Raw genomic sequence first — 22986 nt, 5'->3', positions numbered from 1 at the left:
CTTTTATACATGTCTGAGATCCTCTTTCATCAGAGATTCTGACACACCTGCTGCAAGCAAGAGCTTGAGTTAGGATTTCCCGTACCTGGAAATTGCAAGGTGGGAACTTCTGAACCCCTCCCCATCTCATACCTCTGCACATAGTTCCCGGTTACACCCACCGGGCTTTGGAAATGCTGCCCTTCCACCCCACCATCACCTCTGACAGGGCTGAGCTGCTTGCATGCTGAGCAAAGAATGGGAAAAACACTGGATGTACCATCACCCCTCAACGTGAGCATAAAGGGCAGGTCCGTCTTGGCAGAAATTGCCAAAACTTTGCAAGTTCTGCAACGTGCTGAAAATTTTATGCGCTCTCATGCCAATGTAGAATAAAGATGGGCTGTTTCAGAGAGATGTGGATAACTTTGTCCCTTCATTGTTTTTAATGTGATCTCTCTGTTTTCTATCATACTAACTGGTTGAACACTAACAAAGATGAAGGCAGCATCTACCTTTTAAGAAACTGTTTTCCAGGGTATTTTCCATTACTTTCTATTTTCATGTCACTTGTACCAGACCTTTCCTCTTGCTCCAGAAACTTTGTGGAGGAAACTGGGCGTAAAACAAGAAGAAAATCTGAGGTCAGAGTCTTTACTGGCTGGAGCATTAACTAGCAAGTGTTTTGTAACAGTCACCTCTGTGCCACCCATCTTGCATTAGCAGAACAGGTACTAGAAGAATGAAGAGACTATAAAAAGATGTAAAAATAAGACAATAGATTCCAGGAAGAGGGTAGGAACAGAAAAACAAAAGGGTAACCATTCCTGTTTGAATAAGCTTCTTGCATGTCCCAGGGGCAGTATCAAGAACTGTTGCATGAGTTTTATTCTGGTATCCCTGACTCACTTTATTGCTTTTTTTGTTTTCCTGCTCTACTCATCAGGGACTGTCAACAGTCCAAAACTGCATCCTCATTCCCCAGCTGGCCTCGCAAAGCATCAGCCGAGACTGGTTTTTGCCCTGTGCACTTGCATAGTCCCCACGCAGACAGACCTGTGGGCTCTGAATTCCCATCTTTCACACCTGTGTTCCCCAAAACCTGCAGGGGAGGCAGCTCCCAGTGCCCAGCACTGTGAGGGAAATGATGCGCAACTGACAACCTGGGTGCCCTGGCAGGACAGTGAATAACGTCTGCCTCTGAGGGACAAAGCCTCCTCACCAGTAGCAACATTGTGGAGCTAGAAAGTGATCACCTGTGTCATCAAGTGCAAATAACCATGCAATAGCCCCATGCTTCCTCTCGTGGCTCGGTTTCACATGTGACAGGCTTCTGATTTCAGCTGATGTTGGAAATGTCAGAGCCTCCTGAGTCTGAGAGTTTCCCACTCAGTGCAGTCGCTGGCAGATAAAGGAGCTCTTTTCTGCTGATGTATCTGCTCCCCAGGAGCCTGCAGTGGCTTGTAGATGTGCTGTGACCTGGGGTGCTGTTGCCTCACGCTAACAAAAACATCCAACTTCATTGTGCAGAGTTAACACCAACTCTCCAGAGCCCCTCAGCCTCATTCTTTGCTGTGTCAGGTCTTGCAAGATAAGTGCTGGTTGCTTTGTGGGTTGCAAAAGCATTGCGCGTACCCCCAGGATGCTGCACCCCCAGGTCCAGAGCAGGGTCTTGGCAGTCACCTGGGGAAGCAGCCCCCGACTGTGCTTCACCCTGGCATGTCCTGGAGCTGGTGCGAAGACAGGCCAGGAGAACCAGGGCTGAGGATGCTCTTGTGCAGCCACTGGTTGCCCCTTCCCAGCAACCTCCCCAGTGTGATGAGGTGCTACACACCCCACCATCCACTGAGGTGAAGGGTGCTGGGGCCAACCACCCTGTGCAGGGAACCCGCTGAGCCTTGGGAAGGCAGTGGGAGCGTGCCAGGGTCTGATATGCTTCAGGACGGGGAGCCTGCACAGCCTGTGCTGCTCAGCTGCAACCCAGTAGCCTTGTTGTCCTGGCTCCCTGCTCTGCAGGGAGCAGGGTCCCCCCATGCCACCTTTCCTTTCCCATTGCTTCTCCAGTTCAATAGACATTTAAGCCCCCCCCAGCCCCACACTAGATGCATATTGCATCCTCCCTGGAGATGACAGGACACATAATACAGCTGCATTTGGTGCATGAAGAAGAAAATTTTATTTCAATGCCATAGGCAGAAGCAGACAGCAAAGCTTTGGTTACAGGTTTGTCTGTGCTTGCGGACAAACAGAAGGGATGATGCTGCTGGAAGAGCACAATCCCGTGGGCGCAGTCACCCTGGGAACTGCTTCAGTTGTGGGGACCATGGCCGTGGTCCTGGCCGTGACTGTCATCTGGATGCTGGTCATGGCTGCTGTGACACTGGTGGGACCTATTGTGGGCATCAATGACTACGAGATTCAGCGTGGTCAGGAACTCGGTGAACTTCAGGCGACCGTCATGGTTGTGGTCTGCTCTGGCAAAGAGCTTGCTTATATAGTCATCGATGGACGTGTTAGGCTGCAGCAGGACAAACATGAAAAAGAGTCAGCCTGAAGCACAGCAGGGTTCAGGGTCACCCTGACAGCCTGCAGCTACAGCACAAGGCTCACCCAGCAAGGATTGCACAGTTTCAGGAAAATCCTAGAAAAACTTTCCCTCCCCTTTGGGAGGCTCTCAACCACCCACACACCCCAAGGAGGCCACCCCTTCTGCAAGCTCTCACCAGCATTAGGAGAGCTGGGCCATGCTCAGCTCTTACCGGCACAGTGTTGTAGAGGAAGGGTTTGGCGGTCTCCTTCAGCAGCTTCGAGAACTCAGCCTTGCTCAGGTAGTCATCTATGGGGTACTTTATGGCATACTGGTGGTAGATGTTGATGGCACACTCCAAGGCGAGCTCCAGGTCGGTTTTCATCTTGCTAGGAAGGGACAGGCAGCAAAACATTTAAACCCCATCAGAGGAGAAGGACTGCCCTCTCCTCCGGGAGCCCCAGCCAGGCTTTGGCTGCCTGGCACGGTCGGGCTTATCCCGTGGCACTTCCAGCAACATGAGGCCTGAAACCACTGTTTGGCAAGGACCTACTTACCTATGAGCAGTGCTGGGGCTGACTTCTGCAGATGGCGGTCCACGGGAGGAGAGGAGCAGTGACAGCACAGTGGAGGCAAGGTGTCTTTTATACTCTCCCTGAGCTAAGATTTGTGACAGCCTCAAATTTCCTTCAGGGCAATAACCCTGGGAATTGTGCAAGGCTACGCAGCACGCCCAGGTGGCGATTTCTTGCCTGGCTCCAGGAACTGGCTGCTCCCACTGTTGACAAGGGAGGGGACACACCAAACTCGTTAGGGCAAAACAAGGAAACACCAAAACAGACATTTGCAGGGAGCCAGCATTGTGGGTCAGTGACGGTGCAGGGGCTTTCCCAGGAGCTGGGACACTCATGCGGAATTTGGGGGTCTTTGAAGAGATGATGGAAAAGGAATTTTTCAAGGTCACACAAAAGGTGCTGGGTGACGGTTTCCAGTGGGATGATGCTGGTTTTTCCCAATGGTAGATGTGGTTCCTCAGTCCTGTATCTGCCATGATGATGTTGAATTTCACTAGAGGTGTGCTGCATGGGTGCTGGGGGATGGCCAAAGCATCTCACCCCCCAGACACCTCTCCAAAATCATGAGCAGCGTTCCTCCTGAATCATTTCTTAATGGCTAGCCAGGAAGCCAAGAAAGACATTACAAATCTGGGCATGCCAGCATGCCGGAAACCTGCCTGCCAGTCTTAGGAGGTGGTGTTTCCCGGCAGCTGTAATTGCTTCCTGATGATAACCGAGGTCGTTGGCAATCGCTGCCTGTTCCCAGTTGTTCGGGGTATGCTGTCACATGGATGACCCCATGGTGTTCCCATGGCCTGGCACGGGCTGCTAAACTCTGCATGTCTTGGGGGGAAAGACAGTCGGGGGGGGCTGGTGAGGAGCTTGTGCCCAAGAACGCCCAAGCCCTTCACCACAAGTCTGTTCTTGGTGGGACTGGCACAGCAAAAAGCCTATGCTAGCCATTAAGGCTTTTAGGAGATGGGAAGGACAGTGGTGGTGAAACATTTCCCCATCAGCCTCCTAATCCAGGAGCATGAGGAACTGGTGCCAGAAAAAGCCTAAATTGCAAAAGAGTGAAACAAAGAAACTGATTGTATGATGGAGGGAGACGGGCATGTCCTCCCCAGGAAGGGGAGCCCACACATGGCTGATCAGTGGGGCACGGGTGCACCGTCAGCAAGACGTGATGGGACACACATGGGCAGGCATGAAGAGATATGCCTGTGCCACATGGGGAGGTGGGAGGAGACACGCATGCGCCGCGGGTCCTCATGCTGCCATTTGCTACCCAATCTGCCACGGAAGCCACGTGCACACGCACCAGACGCTCCCAGCATATGCCCTGCCTTGGGGCCTGGCTGCTGTGCCATGGCACCCCACGCTCCAGTGCAAGAGCTGCCATGGGTTGTTGGTATCTGCTCTGCGGCCAAGTGCAGCTGCGGGGCCGGGAGTGTTGGTGCCGCAGGGACAGAACCAGTACAGCCCCAAGGGCATGGCAGCAGGGCGGTGACAGGGGTGTGGATGGATGCAGGCAGGCAGGGATGCCTGTGAACAGCATCATGCCAGCTTCAAATATTCACAGATCAGGCATAAAAAGGACCAAGGGCTTGTAGGGGTTGTCCCTTTCACCTGCCTCTGGGATGCAGGTGCGGTACAGCCACATTCTCAGGTGTTTCACTGAGCCTGGAGGGGTGGATACTTTTTTTTTCCTTCCTAATATTGATGCTCAGGTGAGCACTGGATCTCAGAAGCTGGGGTTTGGGGAATAAGCCCTACAGTCTCTGTTTGGGGGCGCAGGGGGATAAGCTTCAATCCCAGTCTCCTGGCAAACCAGCCCTTCAAAGCCAAGGGTGCAGTGCCTAGGCAGAAGAACAGGCAGAGCATCGCCAGCACCCAACAGGATCCATCTGCTGCGACATGATCACTGGGTGCAGCCCCTTGCTGAGTCCCTCCCGTCCACCCCCAGCAAGAGAAAAAACAGTGCCATCCATGAGGTTTTAATTTATTCCAGGTTCAAAAATTACCACAAACACAGCAACAAAACTTTACAATAGGAAATTACAAAAAACTTTACAAAAGGTCCTTAGAAAAGGCCCCTGGGGCCCCTCGCCCCACTGGCTGGCCCAGCTCTACATTTTGCATTCCTTCAGTGCATCATTGTAGATCATGGCCAGGGCCCTCAGGAAGGTTATGTATTCCTAGAAATTCACTTCCTCATCTTTGTTATGGTCCAGGTCCAGTCCACACCATGGCTGTAGGCAGCACGGGGATAGAGGGGAGCTCAGCAGGCAGCTGGGAGCTGGTCCAGCCGTGGGGCAGGGATTGGGGAGCAACTCAGGCATCGCTCCCTCTCCACCTCAAGGGATGCTCTGCAACCCTCTAGCTTGCCCTGGTGCCAGCAGGGCAGGAGGGGGCAAAGCCGCTCCAGATCCAGCTCAGCGCAGCCCCCAGGGTCTGGCCCCAAAGGAGCAGGGTGCTGCCCCGCATCCTCACTGTCATGCCACCCCAGGGTGTTGCATCAGCTGGGGCTGGTGGCTGTAGGGTGACTCACGGGGCGCAGCCCAAACGTGGCTCCCGGCTGGGCTGCCTCCACACACAGCCTGGGGGCTGGTGGAGAGGGCGGCGGGGGGGGGGGGGGGGGGGGCGGGGGGGGGGGGCAAAGCCAGGGCTGGCCAAAGAGAAGCCTTTGTGGCATCTCTGCTTGCCGGTGCCTCTGGGAGCAGCCCCAAGCTGACTGATGAAGGTCCGGCTCCCAGCAGGGCAGAGGGGGGAACGTCCACATCTGGAAGGCGCATGCTGCACATCTGGAGGTCAGCACACAAGCCCAGGTTGGCCGCAGCTCTTCAGTGTGGGGGAAAAGGCATCAGGGGGAGGAAATGGAGACTTACAGACATGAGCAGGACGGGCTCCGGTGGGGGGAAGGGAGGGCTGTGGCTGCATGGCTCCTCCATTTATAGCCATGGGCAGAGTCCTCCCATGCCGGCAGCCCAGGAGAGCTGGCTGGGTGCATGGGGGAAGTCACTCCTCTGCACGCCATAACCCCACCCCAAGCAGGAACGCAACTGAAACCCTGCTTCCTAAGGATTTGCTTGGGGTGGGGAAGGGACAAGGGTCCTGGGTGACTTCCCAATGCAGTAGGTCAGCAGGTGGGGGGACAGAGGCTGACCCTGTGTCAGCTTAATAATTATGGCTAAAAAAGAGTTGTTTACCCGTCACTGTTATCACAGTGCTGGTCGGAGGCATTAATCCCTGTGAAAGCTCCTGCCTTGCCTTGCATCACCACGAAGCAGTTACTGGGGCTGCAGGGCAGGGTGCTGCCAGGCAGCAACTGCCACTGACTCACGCTAACGTGGCCGGCGGGGATCAGCCCAGCAGGCTGTTTACAAGGGCTCAGGGAATGAGGTGCCCATGCTGCGGCAGAGCAACTCCAACTCAGTAGCACCCATGCTCTCGCTCGTCATCCGGTACCTGCAACATGCACGTGGAAGGGAAACGGGGTCTTCCCCAGTCTGACAGCACTCCTGTCCCCGGGAGAAGAAACCCCCTCATTGCAAAGCATGCAGAGGACTTTGTTTAAAGCAACCTTTATTGAAAGAGCAAAAGGGTCATGGGAGCAGCGATGCAGCCCTGAGGCCAGTGCCCCATGCTCACTTCCTTCGTGGCATCTTGTCAGGGCAGTCCTGGAAGAAGTCGTTGCACATCATGGCCATGCAGGCCAGGAAGGTCACGTACTCTTGGAAATCCACCTCGCTATCGCTGTTGCTGTCCAGATTGCACATGAGCTGCTGTAAGCTGGCCTCATTGGTTTGTCTCTGCCCAGGAGCAAAAGGGTGGTTAAAATGGGGTTTTGCATCAAGGGCCACATCCCTGAGTACCAGCATCACCCATGGGATGTTGTACCCTCTGCCGCACACTTACGCTGAAGCTGGGCAGCTCCTTCACAAGCATCTCCTTGAGCTCCTGCTTGCTGAGCTTGTACTTGTCCCCCTCCTTCCCCGAGTACTTGTGGAAGGTGGCGACTATCACGGCCAGTGCCTGCTCCAAGGGACATGCCATGGGGAATGCCAGCGATCCTGGAGGCACCAACAGCACAAGCAGGTGAGACCAGAGTTCAGGGTCCCCAGACAATTCCACGCTGGGGGGCCAACAGTCTTCCCCAGACTGTACAGCCTGCTCCGGTACCCCACTCCCGGGCATACACAGGGATGCATTGCCATTTCCTCCCTAATTTCACCCCCCCACTAGCAGCCAGGCTGGGTATTGCCATCTGGTACCGGTGCTGAGCAACCTCCAAAAAAGCCATGCCGGAGGGGAGAACGTGGGGGAAGGCAGCCCAGGCAGGGAAGGGGCACCTGTCCTTTTCCAGCCCTCAGAGGTGAAATGCAGCCTTTGAGCTCAGCTCGCTGCAGCAGGAGCCTCACGCTCAGCCCCAGGGGAAAACCTCCGTAGGGGGACCCCGCTGCAGGTTGGGGCAGCTGCACCGTCAGCGAGATCTGGAGGGCATCTGGATGGCCAACAGGGCGAGGGGGAACAGAGCATCGTAGGAAAAATACAACTCACCAACAGCTCAAACGAAACAGCCGAGGACAGGCAGGGCGGGAGGCAAGCCGGCGTCAGTTCATGGCATTTATAGCCCCGCCTGGGACACCTCCTCACTACCGGGATAGAAAGGCACCAATGCCGATCCAGCGCCTGTCTGGACATTGGCTGGCAAGGGAGGAGAGGAAAACCCTGGGAGCAGCCGTGGCCCCCCCAACCCATCCAGCTCCTGCATTGCCAAGGGGGCTGGTTTGTGTCAGAAAGGGCAGAATGTGCCCCCAGGGCTGGACAGGGACCACCTGTCCAGAGAGAGAATCCCTAGGGACAAGGGCTGAAGCAAGGGGGGTGGTGGGCACCCCGTCCCACCACTGCCAGTGAGGGTAGGTGATGCCGATGCGGGGCGAGACGTCGCACGCAATGGTTTTGGCAGCATCCCCAGGGATGTCTGGAACTGCACAAACCCGAGCGGGGCTTGTCCACAGCTTTGTTGTGCTGGGGTTTGGAGGGGCGGGGGGGGGGTCTGTTTTTTAACTCAACTGCAAGCAATTTCTATTTCCTAACTGCGAGGGCAGTGCGTCACAGTGCCCCATTGTGTAACGGAGAGCTATTTTGGTGTCTGCATGTCCCGAGCACATGTCAGGGAGTTGCAGGGGAAAGCCAGGAGCAGGCAGTTTGCAACCCCCTACCATGGGGCGAACCGGCTGTTCGCCGTGGTGCAAGGGTTGACAAATACCCCGAGTGTCCCCGAGCCTGGCTGAGCCCCCTCAGGACAAAGGCACCCGCTGCTGCAGGGACCAGAGTGAGAAAAACAGGGGATGAAGCCCCCCTGCCGGCTCCAGGTTGCTCTGGTGCCCTGTGGGATGTGAAACCTCACCAAATACCGCACGGCTTCTTCCCGGGTCAGGGGTTTCTTTAAGGACCATTTTGGCAAAAGAAACCCCCAAGCCTGAACCTTGTCTCCCTATTAGCAAGTGCAAACTGGTGTAAATTACGGGCAGGAGGCAGAAGCTCCCTGGGGCTCTTTATAAAGGCACTGGGAAGGGGCAGAGCAAAGTTTGAGGCTGCTGGGGAGATGCTGGAAGGACCTGGGGGCTCAAGGAGGGCTTGGGGAGCTCAGGGACAGGCTCTGCCAGGTATCTGCTCTGCCATGCAATGATGCAGAGGCTTTGTAAGGGCTTTTTTGAAACTGGGATGGTTTCTCTGAGGTTTTGGGGCTGCTGGGGAAAGCTGGAGAGCAGCCACAGCACCTTCTGCAAACCAGCCCAGACCTGCCAGGAGCTGCTGAGGCTATGGGGAGGTGGAGGGGGAGGCGAGCCCTGTGCTTTCCAGCCAGTATCACAGGCTGATGTGCTCAGGAAACTGCTGCTTGTCTGCAGCCCCATGGCTCCGTGGTACACCTGGGCGGGGGGGGGCTTAGGCTGACCTCCAATGCAGTCCCCCAGCATGGGCTAGTCTGAGGGGTCTAAGGATCTCCTCCAGCTGCTCAGAAACAGCTCTTCTCTGTGGGGACTGGGGACACACTCTGGCTTTTGTGCTTTGCATGGACTTAGCATGTTGCTGTCCGGCTCCTCCAGACCAGCTTTTTCTCCCTAAACCAAATGCATTGCCCAGGGCAGCTTGTGCCAACCTATGAGCCAAGCTCTTCTCAGGGAAGCTTGTATGTTTTGAGCTAAACATGCATTGAACCTCTCCTCAAGCCAGCAAGGACGGTTCAGGGCAATGTCCAAGTACATTGCTCAGAGGCGGCACTGAGCTGTTTTGCTCAGGCTTTTCAAAAAAATGCCTCCTGGGGCTGAGTCACACCATGGAAAATCCCACAAAGCTGGAGGAGGGCGTGAGTCACCCAGCTGTCCGTTAACCTACGGCGCGGAAAACCATGCTGATGCACACCAAGGCTTTGGAAAAGCTTTTATTGAGAGCCCCGCGGTGATACTGTGGTTAGTGGGGGTCACTTCTTGCGGGACTGCTTGGTGGGGCCATCCTTGAAGAACTCATTGAAGCCCATGGTGATGCAGGCCAGGAAGCAGACATACTCCTTAAAGTCCACCTCGCTATCCTTGTTGTGGTCCAGGTCATTCACGAGCCTCTTGAATTCCACCTCGTCCATTTGTTTCTGCAAGGGGGGAGAGCACGGTGAGGGTAAGCGGTTTCGGGGTGCACAGATGAGAGAGGTGCTTTCTCATCCAGCCCCGCTGCTTGCAAGGAAGGATGTAAAAAGCCTGGGCTTCCCTCCCCCTGCCTTGAAGGAGGGTTTTCTCTTTGCCTTTGGAAGGAGGTGGGCTTTAGAAATGCAGCTGGCTTACCTGTGCTCTGGGGTGTGCTGGCACAACTACAGCAAATATACCTCTCAGTCATGAAAAGGTCTGGCTAAAAAACTTCTCCTCCCTCCTCCCAATTTAAGCCACAAGCCAGAAGGGGAAGTTGGGGCATTAAAAAAGGATTAAAAAATTTAAATCGGAGCATGATTTTTCTTTGCCAATCAAAATATTTCTGTGGGTATAAGAAAGCCAAGTTTCCTTTCAGACTGAGCATGCTCCAGCTTGGGTCCTCCTGGCCTCATCCCCCCTTCTCCTCAGGGCTTGCCCTGGAACACAAGATCTCAGTGTGTTGCATGTGGGCTGCACCCATCATGCACGCTTTGGGGAAATTCAGAGACCACCTCGGCTCACCCCTGTGCGGTTTGCACCATGCTACGTGGAAAGACCCAAGGCTGGTTTTCTCCTGCTCCTACAACACCTCCCACCCGTACCTGGGCACCTCTGAGGGGATGCAAAGGTATGTGCCCCCATGGTCACTTACGCTCCCAAAGATGGGCAGCTCCTTGTTCAGCAGCTCCTTGAGCTCCGCCTTACTGAGTTTATATTTGTCCCCTTCCTTCCCTGAGTACTTGTGGAAGGTGGTGACCATCACGGCCAGCGCCTGCTCCAGGGGACACGCCATCGCCAGCCTCCTACGTGCCTGGAGGGCAGAGCACCAAGGATGGGGTCAGAGCAGTGGCAGGGGGGTCTGTCCCCCCCCACCCCCGCCCAAATTGGTCTGCGATCCTCCTCTCAGGGAGGCATTTCAGGGTGCAGCAACTGCTGGATGAATTGCAGCTGGAGAGCAAAGCTGCACAACAAGCGATGCACAAGGAAGGGGAGCAAAGACTTACCGGGGTTGGTGCAGACCAGGCAACAGCAAGGAGCCAGGGTGCCGCATCTGGAGCGCAATGGGCATTTATAGCCCAGCCAGGGTGGCACTGCCCAGCATGCCCCACGCAGCCCCCTCGCCTCCAGGCTTTCCCAGCAGCTCCACACTGGCAGTTTCATCCGCACCTCATTTTTGCCTAACGAGCTGTGTGATCCCATTAGTAGGAGGTGGGTGGGTGCTGGGAGGAGCTGCTGGCCCTACTGGGGAGTCTGGGGACCAAGGCACAAGCCAAGTGATGGGTGCAGGGACTGGGAAGGGCTGGGGCATCCCTTGGGGGTCCCCAGAGAAAGCTGGTCACCACCCCATTACCCCCCACTAAGCCATCACTGTACTGTACCCCACATTGCCAGCTTTCTGGGTGGCCCTGGTCTCCCCAAGACAGATGGTCCCAAGCACTCCCATCCTGGTGATTCCAATGCAAATGAACAGGCTCTGCAGTGGGGCTGGGGAGGTGACAGTTCTTTTATTTGAGCCATGGGCTGGGGCTCAATGCCAGCTGGCAGGGCCATGAGCCTTAGTGCAGAAGTCATTGCAGAGCATGGTGAGGTAACCCAGGAGGACCGCATATTCCTTGAAGTCCATCACGTTGTCCTTGTCCTTCAGGTCCTTCAACAGCACCCAGAAGCTGCGCTTATCCAGTTGTTCCTGGCACAGAGCATCAACAGGGTCAAGGATGGTGCTTGCCAGCCACGGCACAGGTAGGCATCAACCGCAACAGGTGGTTTCAGCAGGTGGGGGGAACCTGTTTGAGGGAGGAGAAAGCCCTCCCCTCACCCCCACATCTTCCCCAGTGGTGGGGAGAGATGCGAGGATGCTGGTGGGGCTCAGTCCCCAGTGTCCCCACCCTCACCCCCATGAAGCTGGGCAGCTCCTTCAGCTCAGCCTTGCTCAGCTGGTACTTGTCACCCTCCTTCCCTGAGCACTTGCTGGAGGCCAGGGCTTGTTCCAGGGTGGTGGCCATCCTGGCAGGAGGCTGCTCCTGGGGGAGTGCCACTACCAGGGAGGGCACCTGGCTTTTTCCTGCAAACCCCCAGTTATTTTTGCATTACCACCCATCCACAAAATCCTGTTTGGTTTGGAGGAGGGAGCCAGGGTAAATCCTCACCTGGTGAAACCCAAGGTGGCCTGGCCTCGAGCATCTCAAAGACAGCCAACTTTTCTGTCTCTGGTGATTGCAGAGGAACCGTGTCTTTCTTCTCCCAGAGATTTGGCAGCTAGAGAGGACCATGGGGAAAAACATATTTGGGGCATTTTCTGAAATCTTGCAAACCTTGCGGCACATGGGACCTTGAGACTGGTGCACCACCAGGGCTGGGTTAGCAGCTGACACAGGGTGCCCAGAGCTGATCCCACTGGAGACACGAGGACAGGAGCGTGGGTTTGAGTTCCCTAAATTGGGGCCAGCTGCAGAACCTGGCAGCCCCATCCCTGTTGCATAGCCCCACACCATCCCCCTCCCTGCCTGCCATATGGTGCTGTGTGAAGTGCCCCAGGGTTTTCCAGGAGGAGCACCCAGGGGTGCAGCTGCCGAGCGTACGGACACACAAAACACCCCCTGCCCACATGGATGCTTGTGCAATGCTTTCTCTCACACACTGGTCCCGTGCACACTGGTGCACTGCAGCAGCCCCTCCCGTGTCTCCTGGGTTCCCCATGCACCCGTGTTTGCTCCAAGCAGCTCCAGGATGGGGAAATAATGTACCCTGCCTCAACCGGCATGGGGCCTGCAACTGCTCAGAGCCCCAGCTCGGATGCCTGGGTCCTGTGAGGAAGTTAGCATAAGGTGGGGGGGGGCATCCTGAATTGTTTCTGTGCACTGCAGCTGATCTGCATCTAGAAACGAGATGTTGGGGGCTGGTTCCCCCTCACCCTGAGGGTCCTTTCTGGAGAGATCCCTAGAGTCTACTCTGGATCCCACCAGATCACTGGGATCCCGCGTGAGCAGCTAGGCGCAGCACCCAGCCAATCCCCAGTCACCCCATAAACAGCAGAGTGAGTCACGAGCCCTGCCCTTGCCTGAGAGGGATTCCTCCACCATGACTCAGCCGCAGCCCTACCCAGCTGCTCCGTCTCCCACAGGAGCACCCCTGGTTTGCCTGGGACCCCTGATGCTGCAGGGCAGGGGAAGGTGGGCTGCGCGGGCAGGGGGACAGGCAGGAGCCAGCGATGCTCCTGCATCGGCGAGGGGGGCTGGCTGGAAAAGGATGGGAGTCCTGGCTCCAAGGTGCTGTCATCCGCCCTGCCGTGGGAGTGGGGGTCGCAGAGGGTCACCGCCATGCTCGCAGGCCTGGGGCCAAGTCACCTCCCAGTGGAAAATCCCCAGCCAGTGCCGGGGCCGCCGGTTTGGGCTGCCCGCCAGCACCGTGGGCATCACAGGGCACCATGAGGCAGGCTGCAGCACACTCCCCACTGAGCACTGGAGCCCAGGGTGTCCCCGGCACACACAAGGGCATGGAGCTTTTCCCCATCCCGGGTGGGGGGGTGTGCAATGAGCCGAGATGCAGCACGGGAATTGGGGTCACCTGAGACACCCTGGGGTTGGGGTGGCTGTGACCTTACGGTGTACGGATGGGGGGCTGTAGTCCCAGGTGCTTGGGACCCCACATGGGGACATGGAGAGGGTCCCTCAGGACATGTGGCAGCATCATCCGCACCCTGTGTCCCAGGCAATGGGTTGGGGTGCTGGGAGGCCACGGTGTCTGCTGACACCTCGTGGTGGCTCGATCAGCCCCAGGGAGCCCATCCCTGCCACGCCAGAAGGCTGGGATGGGTGTTATCGCCAGCCCAGGGTACGCTGTGACTGCGTGCGTGATGGGAAATAGGGCAGACTCCCTCTCTTGGCCCCCCACATCCCGTCCATGCATGCACGCTGCGGGGCAGCCCCCGGGAAAGCAGAGCCTCAGCTTCACCCACTGCTCCTCCAAACTTTATTGCTGCAATAAATAACCACTGTGGTGTTGCCCAGATGGGACTGCGCCACTCCCCGAGCCCAAAGGACCAGAGCACCAGGCAGCACAGGCAGGGCAGACCCTTCACCAGCTTGGGCAGGGGGAAAGGCACGCTTTTCCCAAGAAGACCCCTGACTTTGAGGGGGAGGTCCAATGGGAGAGGGGGTCCCGGTCATGATGGGGTTTCTGCCAGCAGGGCTGCACCCCAGAGGTCTGAGAACAGACAGAATTCATGTCCTAGATGAGGGGAAGCCTCTCCCTTTGCTTCTTGCCCAGCAGCCCAGCAAGGACAAGGCTTGCAGAACAGGATGAGGGCAGGGATGGCATGGCGTGGGGTAAGGAGGACTGCCCCGAGGCTGTGGTGGCCTTGCACCCCTCAGCTCCCACCCACAGGATCTTCCTGCCCTGATCACACTCTGGCATGGCTCAGTCGGCAAAGCTGTGGGAGACTGGGGTGCCCCGCGGCAAGCTGGGGCTCGGGGTGCGGCTCGGCAGCGGGAGAGGCGAGAAGCGGGGAGCCATGGAGAAGCAGGGGCTGAGCCCGTCAAGCTGAGCCTGGGGAGGGTCCAGATGCAGCCGGCTACTTGGTGTGCTTGATGCTCTGCTCCTGCTGGCGGATGATTTGGGCGATGGGGCTTGCGATGCCACCTATCAAGGTCCAGTACTCCTCGAAGCTGATGCGCCCGTCTTTGTTCTCGTCCAGGTCACAGATGAGTTTGTCGGCCGCTCGACGGTTCCCAGTGTCCTGGAGGAGACAGCGGAGCCGCTTACACCAGGGCAGCAGGGAAAGCAAGGTGCAGGGTGGGGGGGACCCCGTGCAAGCGTGAGGAGGAACCGGTCCCCTGGCCCCATGCACCCCAGCCTCACCGTCAGCATGTGGTTGAGCTCACAGCTCAGCATCTTGCGGAAATCCTTCTTGCTGATGCGCCGTGGCTTCTTGCAGCAGCAGCGGTGGCTTGAGTACTTGTCAAAATTGTTCACCAGCACCTGGACGGCCCATTCCAGCTCCGTGCATTCTGCCATCACTGCCTGTGGTCACCTGTGGGGACGGGGGTCAGGGACGGGGGCCCTGGGACCATCCACAAGCCCATGCTGGAGGACAAGGGGTGGAAGGGCAGGCAGCGTGCCACCAAAGCTCACGGTCCCATCACTTAGGGTGTGCACGGGGGTCTCTGCTGCCGCCAGTCCTGGAGTTACTGCAAGCCCCCAGGCAGGCAAAAGACAGCCTCCACAGAAAGGCAAAAAGCTGGCAGTGCTGATATGCAGGGTGCTTGTCTCCCCACATCACTGCTCATACAGGGTTACCCTAAAAATCCTCCAAGCCACCTGCCCCAGCTCTGGCACGGTAGCCACCCCACGCCAGCCGCCCCACCTGCCCCGCCAGGGCAGCCGCCCCCACGCATGGGACAGGGCGGCAATTATGGCACTGGGGCCGCGGGGCTCCGCAGCACTGGAGCCGCAGCCGCCAGTTCCCAGGGCTCATTAGGGAGGAATGGGGCTGGGAGCCGCGTGGCAGGGCGGCGGTGGCGGCAGGATGAGGGCAGGAATTACCGGCCAGCCCTCCTCTTGCTTCACGGCGCCAGGAACACCCTGGCAGAGCAGGTCTGGACCTGCCTGAGCCCCCCGCTAGCCCAGCCAAGGCTGTCCCCCATACCCCAAGGTCCAATCCTGCCTGCCTGCTTGATGTCTGGGGTCCCCCTCCTCTCTCCACGGTCCCGAAGCTTCCCCAAGTCAGGAAGTTCCTTCCTATGGATGAACCCAACAGGATGGTCCCCGTCACAGGGTCTGGTGTCCACGTCACAGGCAGGATGCAGGCAGGCAGGGACGGAAACAGCATCACCTTGTCCGGCCTTGGTCCTTTCCTGCCTCGTCGGTGGCAGGGAGCAGGGCAAGCTGGAGCGTGTTGCTCCCTGTGATTGTGCTGGAGCTATGCTGATTTACACCAGCCCAGGGTGCAACGCCGACCGTCACAGCAGCGGTGGCCGTGTGGGTCTTGGAGGAAGCCAACAGGGCACCATGCATGGAGCCCAAAGGGGTAGTCCAGCACTGTTCCCCACTCTGTGGGCATCATCCAGGATGGTGTCTGCAGCCTAGCTGCTCCCTGGGAGCAGGCAGGACCTGCCCGGTGCCCTAAACTTGGCTCATGTCCCCTCTCTCTTTGCGCTGATCCTCCCCAATTCAGCCCCAGGTTGAGGACGTTGGCACATCAGGGTGGTGACAAGAGACACAAGGCTCAGCCCCGGGCTCCCCGCACTATTGCGCTCATCCCTGCATGCCTTGGCATGGCTGGGTTCCCTCCCAAGCCACCCTTGTCCCCATGGGAGCCTTCTCTCTGCCACAGTGCCACGGCCCAGGGCCACCCCATCCTGGGGCCAGGGACCGTATCTGGCTTGCAGAAAGCTGGACACCAGGGTGGCTTTTGAACAGTCCCAGCACTGGCAGGGGGTCCTACTGCAAGCTGCAGTGCCTGCCACAGCCCCACGAGAGCCGCTCACTGGAGACCTCCAGCCCCAGCCCTTCCTTGTCCCGGGCCATTAATTGCCAACAAAAGGTAATGACCAGCACCTGGGCAAAAGCACCCACCACACACCCACACCTGCTGGGGTTCCCACATGCAGACCCCACGCCGGTATCGCCGGTCCTCCACCACCAGCACCCAGCCCATCCTCAGGGCATCATGGCTACCGCTTCGCTGCTGACTCACAGCACCAGCCCATCCGCAACTGCGCAGCCTTCATGGCACCGCCATCGCCTGCACCCCAGCCCCACCATGTGTCCCTGGGGCCAACCTGGGGCATTGTCACCGCAGTGGGACCCAGGGGTGCCAGCACGGCTGCAGCAGGGCTGGGTGCCGGGTAGGTGGGGTGGGCAGGACAGGGCTCGCTGGCTGCTCTGCTCCTGCCGCTGTGGTCCTCCCTCTTCCATTACCTCTCCCTCTCCTTCCTTGAGCACTCACCAGCACCAGTGCCCAGAGCCAGGACCCGCAGCTGGGCACAGCACCACTGCTCCCTGCCCACAGTCCTGGCATTGCCGTGGGCAAAACAGGGGGGAAATGCCCTTTTTCCAGGGGCCAGACCCTACTGGCAACCCCATATGCTGGGGTCTCCATAGGCAGTGGAGGTCAATGGATGCTGCCAAGCCCCATGCCGGACCACCCGCCCACCAGCCCAGCTCACCCCAGTGCTCCCCCTGCATCCAGCAGGTCCCCTCCACCCCAGCCTCACGCGCGCGATGCTGCCGAAGGGCTCCGGGGATTTCCACCACCCAACCTGCAGCGGCACGTCCTAGGGCTGCTCCCGGTTGAATGTTCACCCCAAGGGTCCCAATGCTGGCTTTCCCATCCCTGTCTGGGAGCCTCACCTGGCTCCGTCTGAGAGTCCTGCTGTGTCCGTTTGTCACCGATTTGGCAGCACGGGCAGTGGGAGCTGATTACGCGCTCTCTCTCCTCACCTTGCACCCATACCGCCGGGCCCAGCCGGGCTTTTAAAGAGGCTCCCACCCCTCCTTGACGTTCCCAGGGCGTTCCCCAGCTGGGGCTTACCTGGGAAATGGCTCCCCGTGATTGCAACACCCAGACGGGTTGGTGCGAGCACAGACCTGTGGCGGGGTCTGGCTCCCTCCTGGGGGCTGCTCTGCGCATGGCTGTGGCTGTGGGGTGATGGCAGGTGTTTGGGGACCACCCTAAAAGACCCCGCTGTCTGGAAGGGGTGGTAGGCTCCCAGCAGTGGTGGTTTACCAGGCATAGTGCAACTCCAGCCTGATCCCAGGGTTTGCAAACCCACCACCATCCAGCCATGCACTGGCCAAAAGCCCAGCTCCTCTGTCCCATAGTGCATCCCCGCCACCCACCCCGCTCCAAACCACCCCATGCACCGACTGCTGGTGAGGCCAGCCAGTCAGGTCCAGTGTGGCACAGGAGCTGCCCGGCAAGGTGAGGGGGCATTGTTTATTTGAACCAAAACCACTTGTTCTCAAGGGTGAAAGGGGCTGGTGCAGGTCTCTGGGGCCTTGGAAGCAGAAGCACCAACTCCAAGCAGGGTTTTATCCAGCTCTCAGCCATCTCTAGATGTGCTGGGACAGATAAGGCTCTTCTCAGCTGGTAGCTGTTCTTGTAAAGTCACATCCATAATTAATTGACCCAGCAAATTGTACCCCTGTATGTCTACCAGAGCAATGGTGCGGCGATTTGATGCCAAGATTAGATATGGGCGTTATTGGGAGCTGCATATTTAAGGATGCAAAGTAGGAGGTGATGTATTATGGGCAGGAGCCACCTGCTCAGAGGACCTTTGGGACTCCTATCCCGGAAAAAACGATGTGTGTCATCCCAGCTCTCCACTGGTTTCTTCCTAATCTCGGTTGGGAGGAAGCACACCCGTTCTTGGCCAAGATGCTCCGGTGTCGTTGATGCAACATCCCAGGAGGGTGGGAAACCCTCCCTGACCCTGCAGGCAAACAGCTCACCTCTGAATCATGGGCCTTCATTACTCTCCTGTGCCTGGCAGATGTCACAACCACATCCAGGCCCTTATTTTTACAAGGCATCCAGGGTGTGTGTGTGTGCATGTGCTCAGAGCAGCCACGTACCTTCCAAACCCATCACAAAACAGTTCCCAGCCAGTGTGATTGCCCCGATGAGGTTGGTCTCTCCCCTGGTCCCCACCAGCTCTGGGTCTCAAGGGTCGGGAGCAATTTATCTTCTCATGGATAAGCTCCGCTGCATGGGACCCTTTGCAGAGGGGGGACACTGAGCCCCAGCTTTGGGGTTCTTTGGTGACCACTGTGATGGGTACCCTGGAGCCACCACTCCTGCACACAGCGGCCACCCTGGTATAGACAAATGCATCTCTCAGCATTTCCACCAGCGTGGTGCTATGCCCGCGTGGTCAGCGCTGACTCACTGAGGGGCACCAACCGCCCTGGCATGAGCTGAGCTGTTCCTACCACCTCCAAAGACTTTCCAGATACAACAGATACTTATCAAGGATGGCTCACGCCACAGGAATTGCTGTCCTCCCGACAGCACACCATCATGCCAGGGAGCTGGTCACCAAACCAGAAATAGGACCCAGGAGTCCCCACTCCTACAGCACATTCCCAGCCTGGTGTTGGGAAAAAGATCCAGGAGCCCTGGCTCCCCTTTCCCCCCACCATCACCCCAACCATTTGACACATTTCCTGTCTCTAATTAAATGCACACCACACCTTTCTGCCTAATTTCCATGTATTTATTTCCAAAGCAGGAACAATAAATAGTCATTCTCATTGTGAAATCCACCCCAAGGTGAGAGGTGGCCAAGCCACGGTGTCGGTGTTGCTGTACTGGCCACTGGCCTGAGCGGACCTGCCACCCTGTCCCAGCCTTGGGTTTTATCACATTTCTCTGAGGTTTGGTTTCGTTCATCTATTTTTTTTGCCCGCAGTACAGAGCCTCACAAGGTGATGCAGGTGCTGCTGAGGTGCCTGCACCCTTTCCCTTTTTGGGGTCCCCATCCCCATCACACCTCCAGGGCTCCCTATGGGTTCCTCTGGGACATGAAGTTCAGCAGGAATGGCCTGGATGGCAGATGAAAGGTGGGATAACCAGGCTCGGCAGGTGCCCTGCACCCTCTCAAGCCCATGTCTTCGCCCTCCATGCGCTCGGTGCCTGAGCTAATTGCTCCATCCCAGTAAGCCACCGCTTTGTGGCATTTACTGTTTTCTAATTTGCTGTAATTAGACAGAAATCCCACACTCTCCAGCACAGGTGGGATCTTGCTGCTGACCTCACAGTTCTTGGGTCTTTCAGAGCCCAGGATTTTGGGGTGTCCTCTGAGCTGCATGCCCAAAGCCTTTGGGGTTCCTGGTCCGGAGACACAGCCCTGGGTCTGCTTGTGGGGTCCCCGCAATGGAGACCACAGGGCACAAGCCACCCCGGGAACTGGGCATGTGCACAGCCCCACACACACACCCAGCACCGTGCACACCCTCAGTGCCATGCACACCCAGAGCACCACGCACACTTGCACTATCCCTTGCACACCTGCACCATCCCTTGCACACATGCAGCATCGCTTGCACACCCACAGTATCCCTTGCATGCCCACAGGGTCCCTTGCACCCCCGTGCTCTGCACTGGGACTGTGCAACCCAGCAGTGAGTGACGTTCAGAGCCGCGACTGTTGCAGCCCTGTCCCTCCCTGCACCTCCCCTTTCCCCATCCCATGAAAGACAAATGAGGCCACCCCATCCTGGCTGGGTTTTTTTCCAGTGTTTTCCTTTATTAATTTATACAAAAATGGTTGCAAGTGATGCAAGCTGATAACAACCCACCACCGTCCCAGCCCCGAGCCCAGCTGCCAGCTGGGGGCCAGTGTCCCTGGAGAGGGGCAGGTAGGGGAGCACCGTGCAGGCGGCACACTGCAGCATAGCACCCCAAAACCTGGGCAGGCGCAGGACACCACAGTCCCTGCACCAGGGGAAGAACAGGGAATACACTCAGGCCATGGACAGCAATGTCGGTGCTGGCCCGGAGCCTGGGATGCCCCCTAAGGTGCTTGAAGCACGAGGCAGGACTGTGGCAAAGTGGCTCCCATCAGGTGGCAGGGCACAGGGCCGGGAGAACGAGCCCACACATCCAAGGGCTTTTGGGGGGGGAAGGAGCCGAGTCCCTCTCACTGTGATGCTCCAGGGCTGGGGGACCTGCAACCAGAGGGGTTTTGGGGCCAGAGGTGGGACAACCCCGGGGATAAAGGCTCTGAAGCAAAGGACGGAGAAAGGCAGCTCCAGAGCCCAGGCCAGGAACCCCCTTGCCACCTCCCTCCCGCCACAGTACAGGCCAGAGCTGGGGATGGGAAGGGATGTTTCCTGACAGGAAGGAGAGCTGAGAGAGGGCAGGGATGGAGCCAAGGAAGGGGATCCCTCTGCCCCAGTCAGGGACACGGGGAGGAGACGAGCCCCAGAAGGAGCAACGCTGCATTTTCCCAGGCGCATCCCACCAGGACCAGCAGCCTCTCACGCTTCTCGGTGCACAGCCTGAGGCCTCGGGCACCTTCCCGTCCCCCGCCGCCCTCTACTTCCTCCGGCAGCCCTTGGCCGCATCCCCCATCATGTCCCAGTACTCTCCAAACTCCAGCTTGGCCTCGTCAGGGTCTCCCATGCATTCGATCTTCTCGTCCAGCGGTCCAACACACTGCAGCAGGGGCGGAAGAAAGCATCGGGGTCATGGGGCTGCGGGGTCCCGCAGGCAGCCCGTGCCCACCCCAACTCCCCCTGCCCATTGCCAGGCTCTGCCCTCACCTTCCCCAGGTGGGGCAGCTTCTGGACCACCAGCTCCTGCATCTCGTTGGGCGTCAGGTACTCCTTCTGCCCCTTCACTGCGTAGCAGTGGAACTGGTTGATGACGGTCTCAATGGCCCGCTCCACATCAGTGAGCTCCTGGCAGTCCTGCACAAGGGAGAGAGGGTGAGCACCAGTGGGACACCTCCCTGGATGGATGGGACATCCCCTAGATGGACAGGACAAGCCCCCAGGTAGATGGGATGCTCCCCGAGCAGATGTGCCAGTGCTCTCTGCAGATGTTCAACCCCTCCACAATGATGTGATAAACCTTCTTATCACCATGATAGCCCTCTGTACAGATGTGAGACCCCCTCTACAGATGTAAGACCTCACTGTACAGATTGGAGATCCCCATACAGATGCAAGACCACTCCATATAGATGTAAGACCCCACCGTACAGACATGAGAACCCACCACACAGATGTTGCGTCCCTCCATACAGGCTCTGCCCAGCTGCAATACCCCCCTACAGCTGACATACCCCTCCACCTCGATGTGACACCCCTCCCTGCAGGCATGTCACCCCCTGTCTCTGCTTGCCCAGACTTCTCCCTGCCCGGGGCCAGCAAGGCTTAGCCACCCCGGCGTCTCCAGGCACTACACCCACGGCGCGCGGGGGCTGCTGCGGCCGTCCGGACTGGTTCTTCCTCTCCTTTGCACAAGTGGTGGATGGCGGCATGAGTCAGTGCCCGGGACGACTCAGGCACCCACCAGGATGGGACTTGGTGGTGGCAGGAGCCCCTCTCCCTCCCTGTCAGGGCTGCAGACCCTTTCCCTGGCAGAGTGGGGGGCAGAGACCAGCCCGACCCATGCGCCCGACTGCCAGCCACTCGTGCTAATTAGCCAAAGCTTCGTTTGAAGGGAAACAATGGTGATTCACTCAGCATCTGCGGTTTTCCCTTAAAACACTATTAAACCACATCAGGCGATGCCCATTAGGAAGAACCCAGCAATCTTCAGAGCCTCAGCCCAGTGCCCCAGCTCAGCCAGCCGGGGCCAAATCCTCCACAGGTGCAAAGGGGAGTGGGGTGGGCACCTCCCATTTGAAAGCCGAGGAAAACAGGAGACTTTCTCTTGTTGGGCGTCCTTGGAGAGGTTGCAAGGAGCAAGTGCAGCTCTGGAAGGTGAGTCCAGAAGGGAGCTGAAGAAAGCTTCCTGGTTCCCCGAGCTTTCAAGTGGCTCCAAGTCTGCAGCACCAGGTCCCCCTGCCCAGCACCAGGGCAGCGTCGCCAAACCCCAAAACAGCCCCCTGGCTCCTCCGCTGGAGTCTGGCTCCAGGATGGGGCTGGCCTGGCCGTGCTGCTCTGAGTCACCCTGTGCCCAGGGCTGTGCTCTGAGGGATGGGGCCATGCAGGGTCACCCCTGCGTGCCACACCCCATTGGGGGTCCCAGCCCTCCCGGTGCCGCAGCATCACACGTGGACCTTGCGCTTCTTGCGGCAGTTGCACTGGCCCATGCTGCTCCTCACGGGGTCTGTAGGTCCTTGGTGGCAGCAGTGGTGGGGCTGTCCTCTCCGACGGGGTCTTGGGGAGCTGGCGGGGGAAGAAAGCCAGGCTCAGCTCTCGGCTTGGGGGGAGTTTCCCCTCCTTCGGCGCCGGGACTGAGTGCAGGGTGAGGAAGGAGCCCCGGGATGCAGTGAGCTGCCGGGACACGTCCCAGCGGTAGGAGCGTCCCTGCCCCAGCAGCAAGTCATGGCAGAGCCGAGCGTGGGAGCAGAGGGCGTGCAGAGGGGTGGCGGGACCCCTGGGTGCAGACCCCCATCCCGCAGTGGTGGATGGGCCACTTACCTGCTCCACGGGCTCTCCTGGGTCTGCGCGGGCTGTGGCGCGCTGGGGTTTTATACCACGGGGAGGTGTGAGTGGGAGCTCCCTGTGCGCCGCCAGCTGTGGCGTGGTGCAAGGCGTCTCATTCTGGAGCCTGGCTCAG

General features: G+C 58.2%; 4 protein-coding genes across 6 annotated transcripts; all 4 read right to left on the bottom strand.

Moving 5' to 3' along the window:
• Nucleotides 1-2138: 2138 nt before the first annotated feature.
• LOC142036320 (protein S100-A12-like) lies at nt 2139-3204 on the bottom strand. The gene is made up of 3 exons (XM_075039461.1): nt 3064-3204; nt 2739-2895; nt 2139-2497 (listed from the first exon to the last, which is right to left on the bottom strand). The coding sequence occupies exons 2-3, from the start codon at nt 2889-2891 to the stop codon at nt 2288-2290; spliced, it is 363 nt and encodes a 120-aa protein (XP_074895562.1). The 5' UTR covers nt 2892-2895; nt 3064-3204; the 3' UTR covers nt 2139-2287.
• Nucleotides 3205-6631: 3427 nt separating this feature from the next.
• LOC142036209 (uncharacterized) lies at nt 6632-10937 on the bottom strand. Its single transcript, XM_075039332.1, has 5 exons — nt 10754-10937; nt 10402-10560; nt 9562-9715; nt 6982-7136; nt 6632-6875 (listed from the first exon to the last, which is right to left on the bottom strand). Exons 2-5 carry the CDS (start codon nt 10540-10542, stop codon nt 6711-6713), a joined length of 615 nt encoding a protein of 204 aa, XP_074895433.1. The 5' UTR covers nt 10543-10560; nt 10754-10937; the 3' UTR covers nt 6632-6710.
• A 2743-nt stretch (nt 10938-13680) lies between these two features.
• On the bottom strand, nt 13681-17255 carry S100A16 (S100 calcium binding protein A16). 3 transcript variants are annotated; one of them, XM_075039460.1, is made up of 3 exons: nt 15416-17043; nt 14607-14778; nt 13681-14484 (listed from the first exon to the last, which is right to left on the bottom strand). In XM_075039460.1, exons 2-3 carry the CDS (start codon nt 14760-14762, stop codon nt 14320-14322), a joined length of 321 nt encoding a protein of 106 aa, XP_074895561.1. In that variant the 5' UTR covers nt 14763-14778; nt 15416-17043; the 3' UTR covers nt 13681-14319. The 3 variants fall into 3 exon arrangements, with proteins under 3 accessions (XP_074895561.1, XP_074895560.1, XP_074895559.1); XM_075039459.1 differs by having other exon boundaries at nt 15394-17042; XM_075039458.1 differs by lacking the exon at nt 15416-17043 and adding an exon at nt 17100-17255 and having other exon boundaries at nt 13682-14484.
• Nucleotides 17256-19967: 2712 nt separating this feature from the next.
• Nucleotides 19968-22979, bottom strand: LOC142036318 (protein S100-A14-like). Its single transcript, XM_075039456.1, has 4 exons — nt 22848-22979; nt 22484-22592; nt 21018-21164; nt 19968-20910 (listed from the first exon to the last, which is right to left on the bottom strand). Exons 2-4 carry the CDS (start codon nt 22514-22516, stop codon nt 20791-20793), a joined length of 300 nt encoding a protein of 99 aa, XP_074895557.1. The 5' UTR covers nt 22517-22592; nt 22848-22979; the 3' UTR covers nt 19968-20790.
• Between the last annotated feature and the right edge of the window lie 7 nt (nt 22980-22986).

This window comes from Buteo buteo, chromosome 11 (assembly GCF_964188355.1).
Source record: "Buteo buteo chromosome 11, bButBut1.hap1.1, whole genome shotgun sequence".
NCBI classification, from domain to species: Eukaryota; Metazoa; Chordata; class Aves; order Accipitriformes; family Accipitridae; genus Buteo; species Buteo buteo.
The sequence above is the reverse complement of the archived record's forward strand: the minus strand, read 5'-3'. Positions and strand labels throughout refer to the sequence as shown.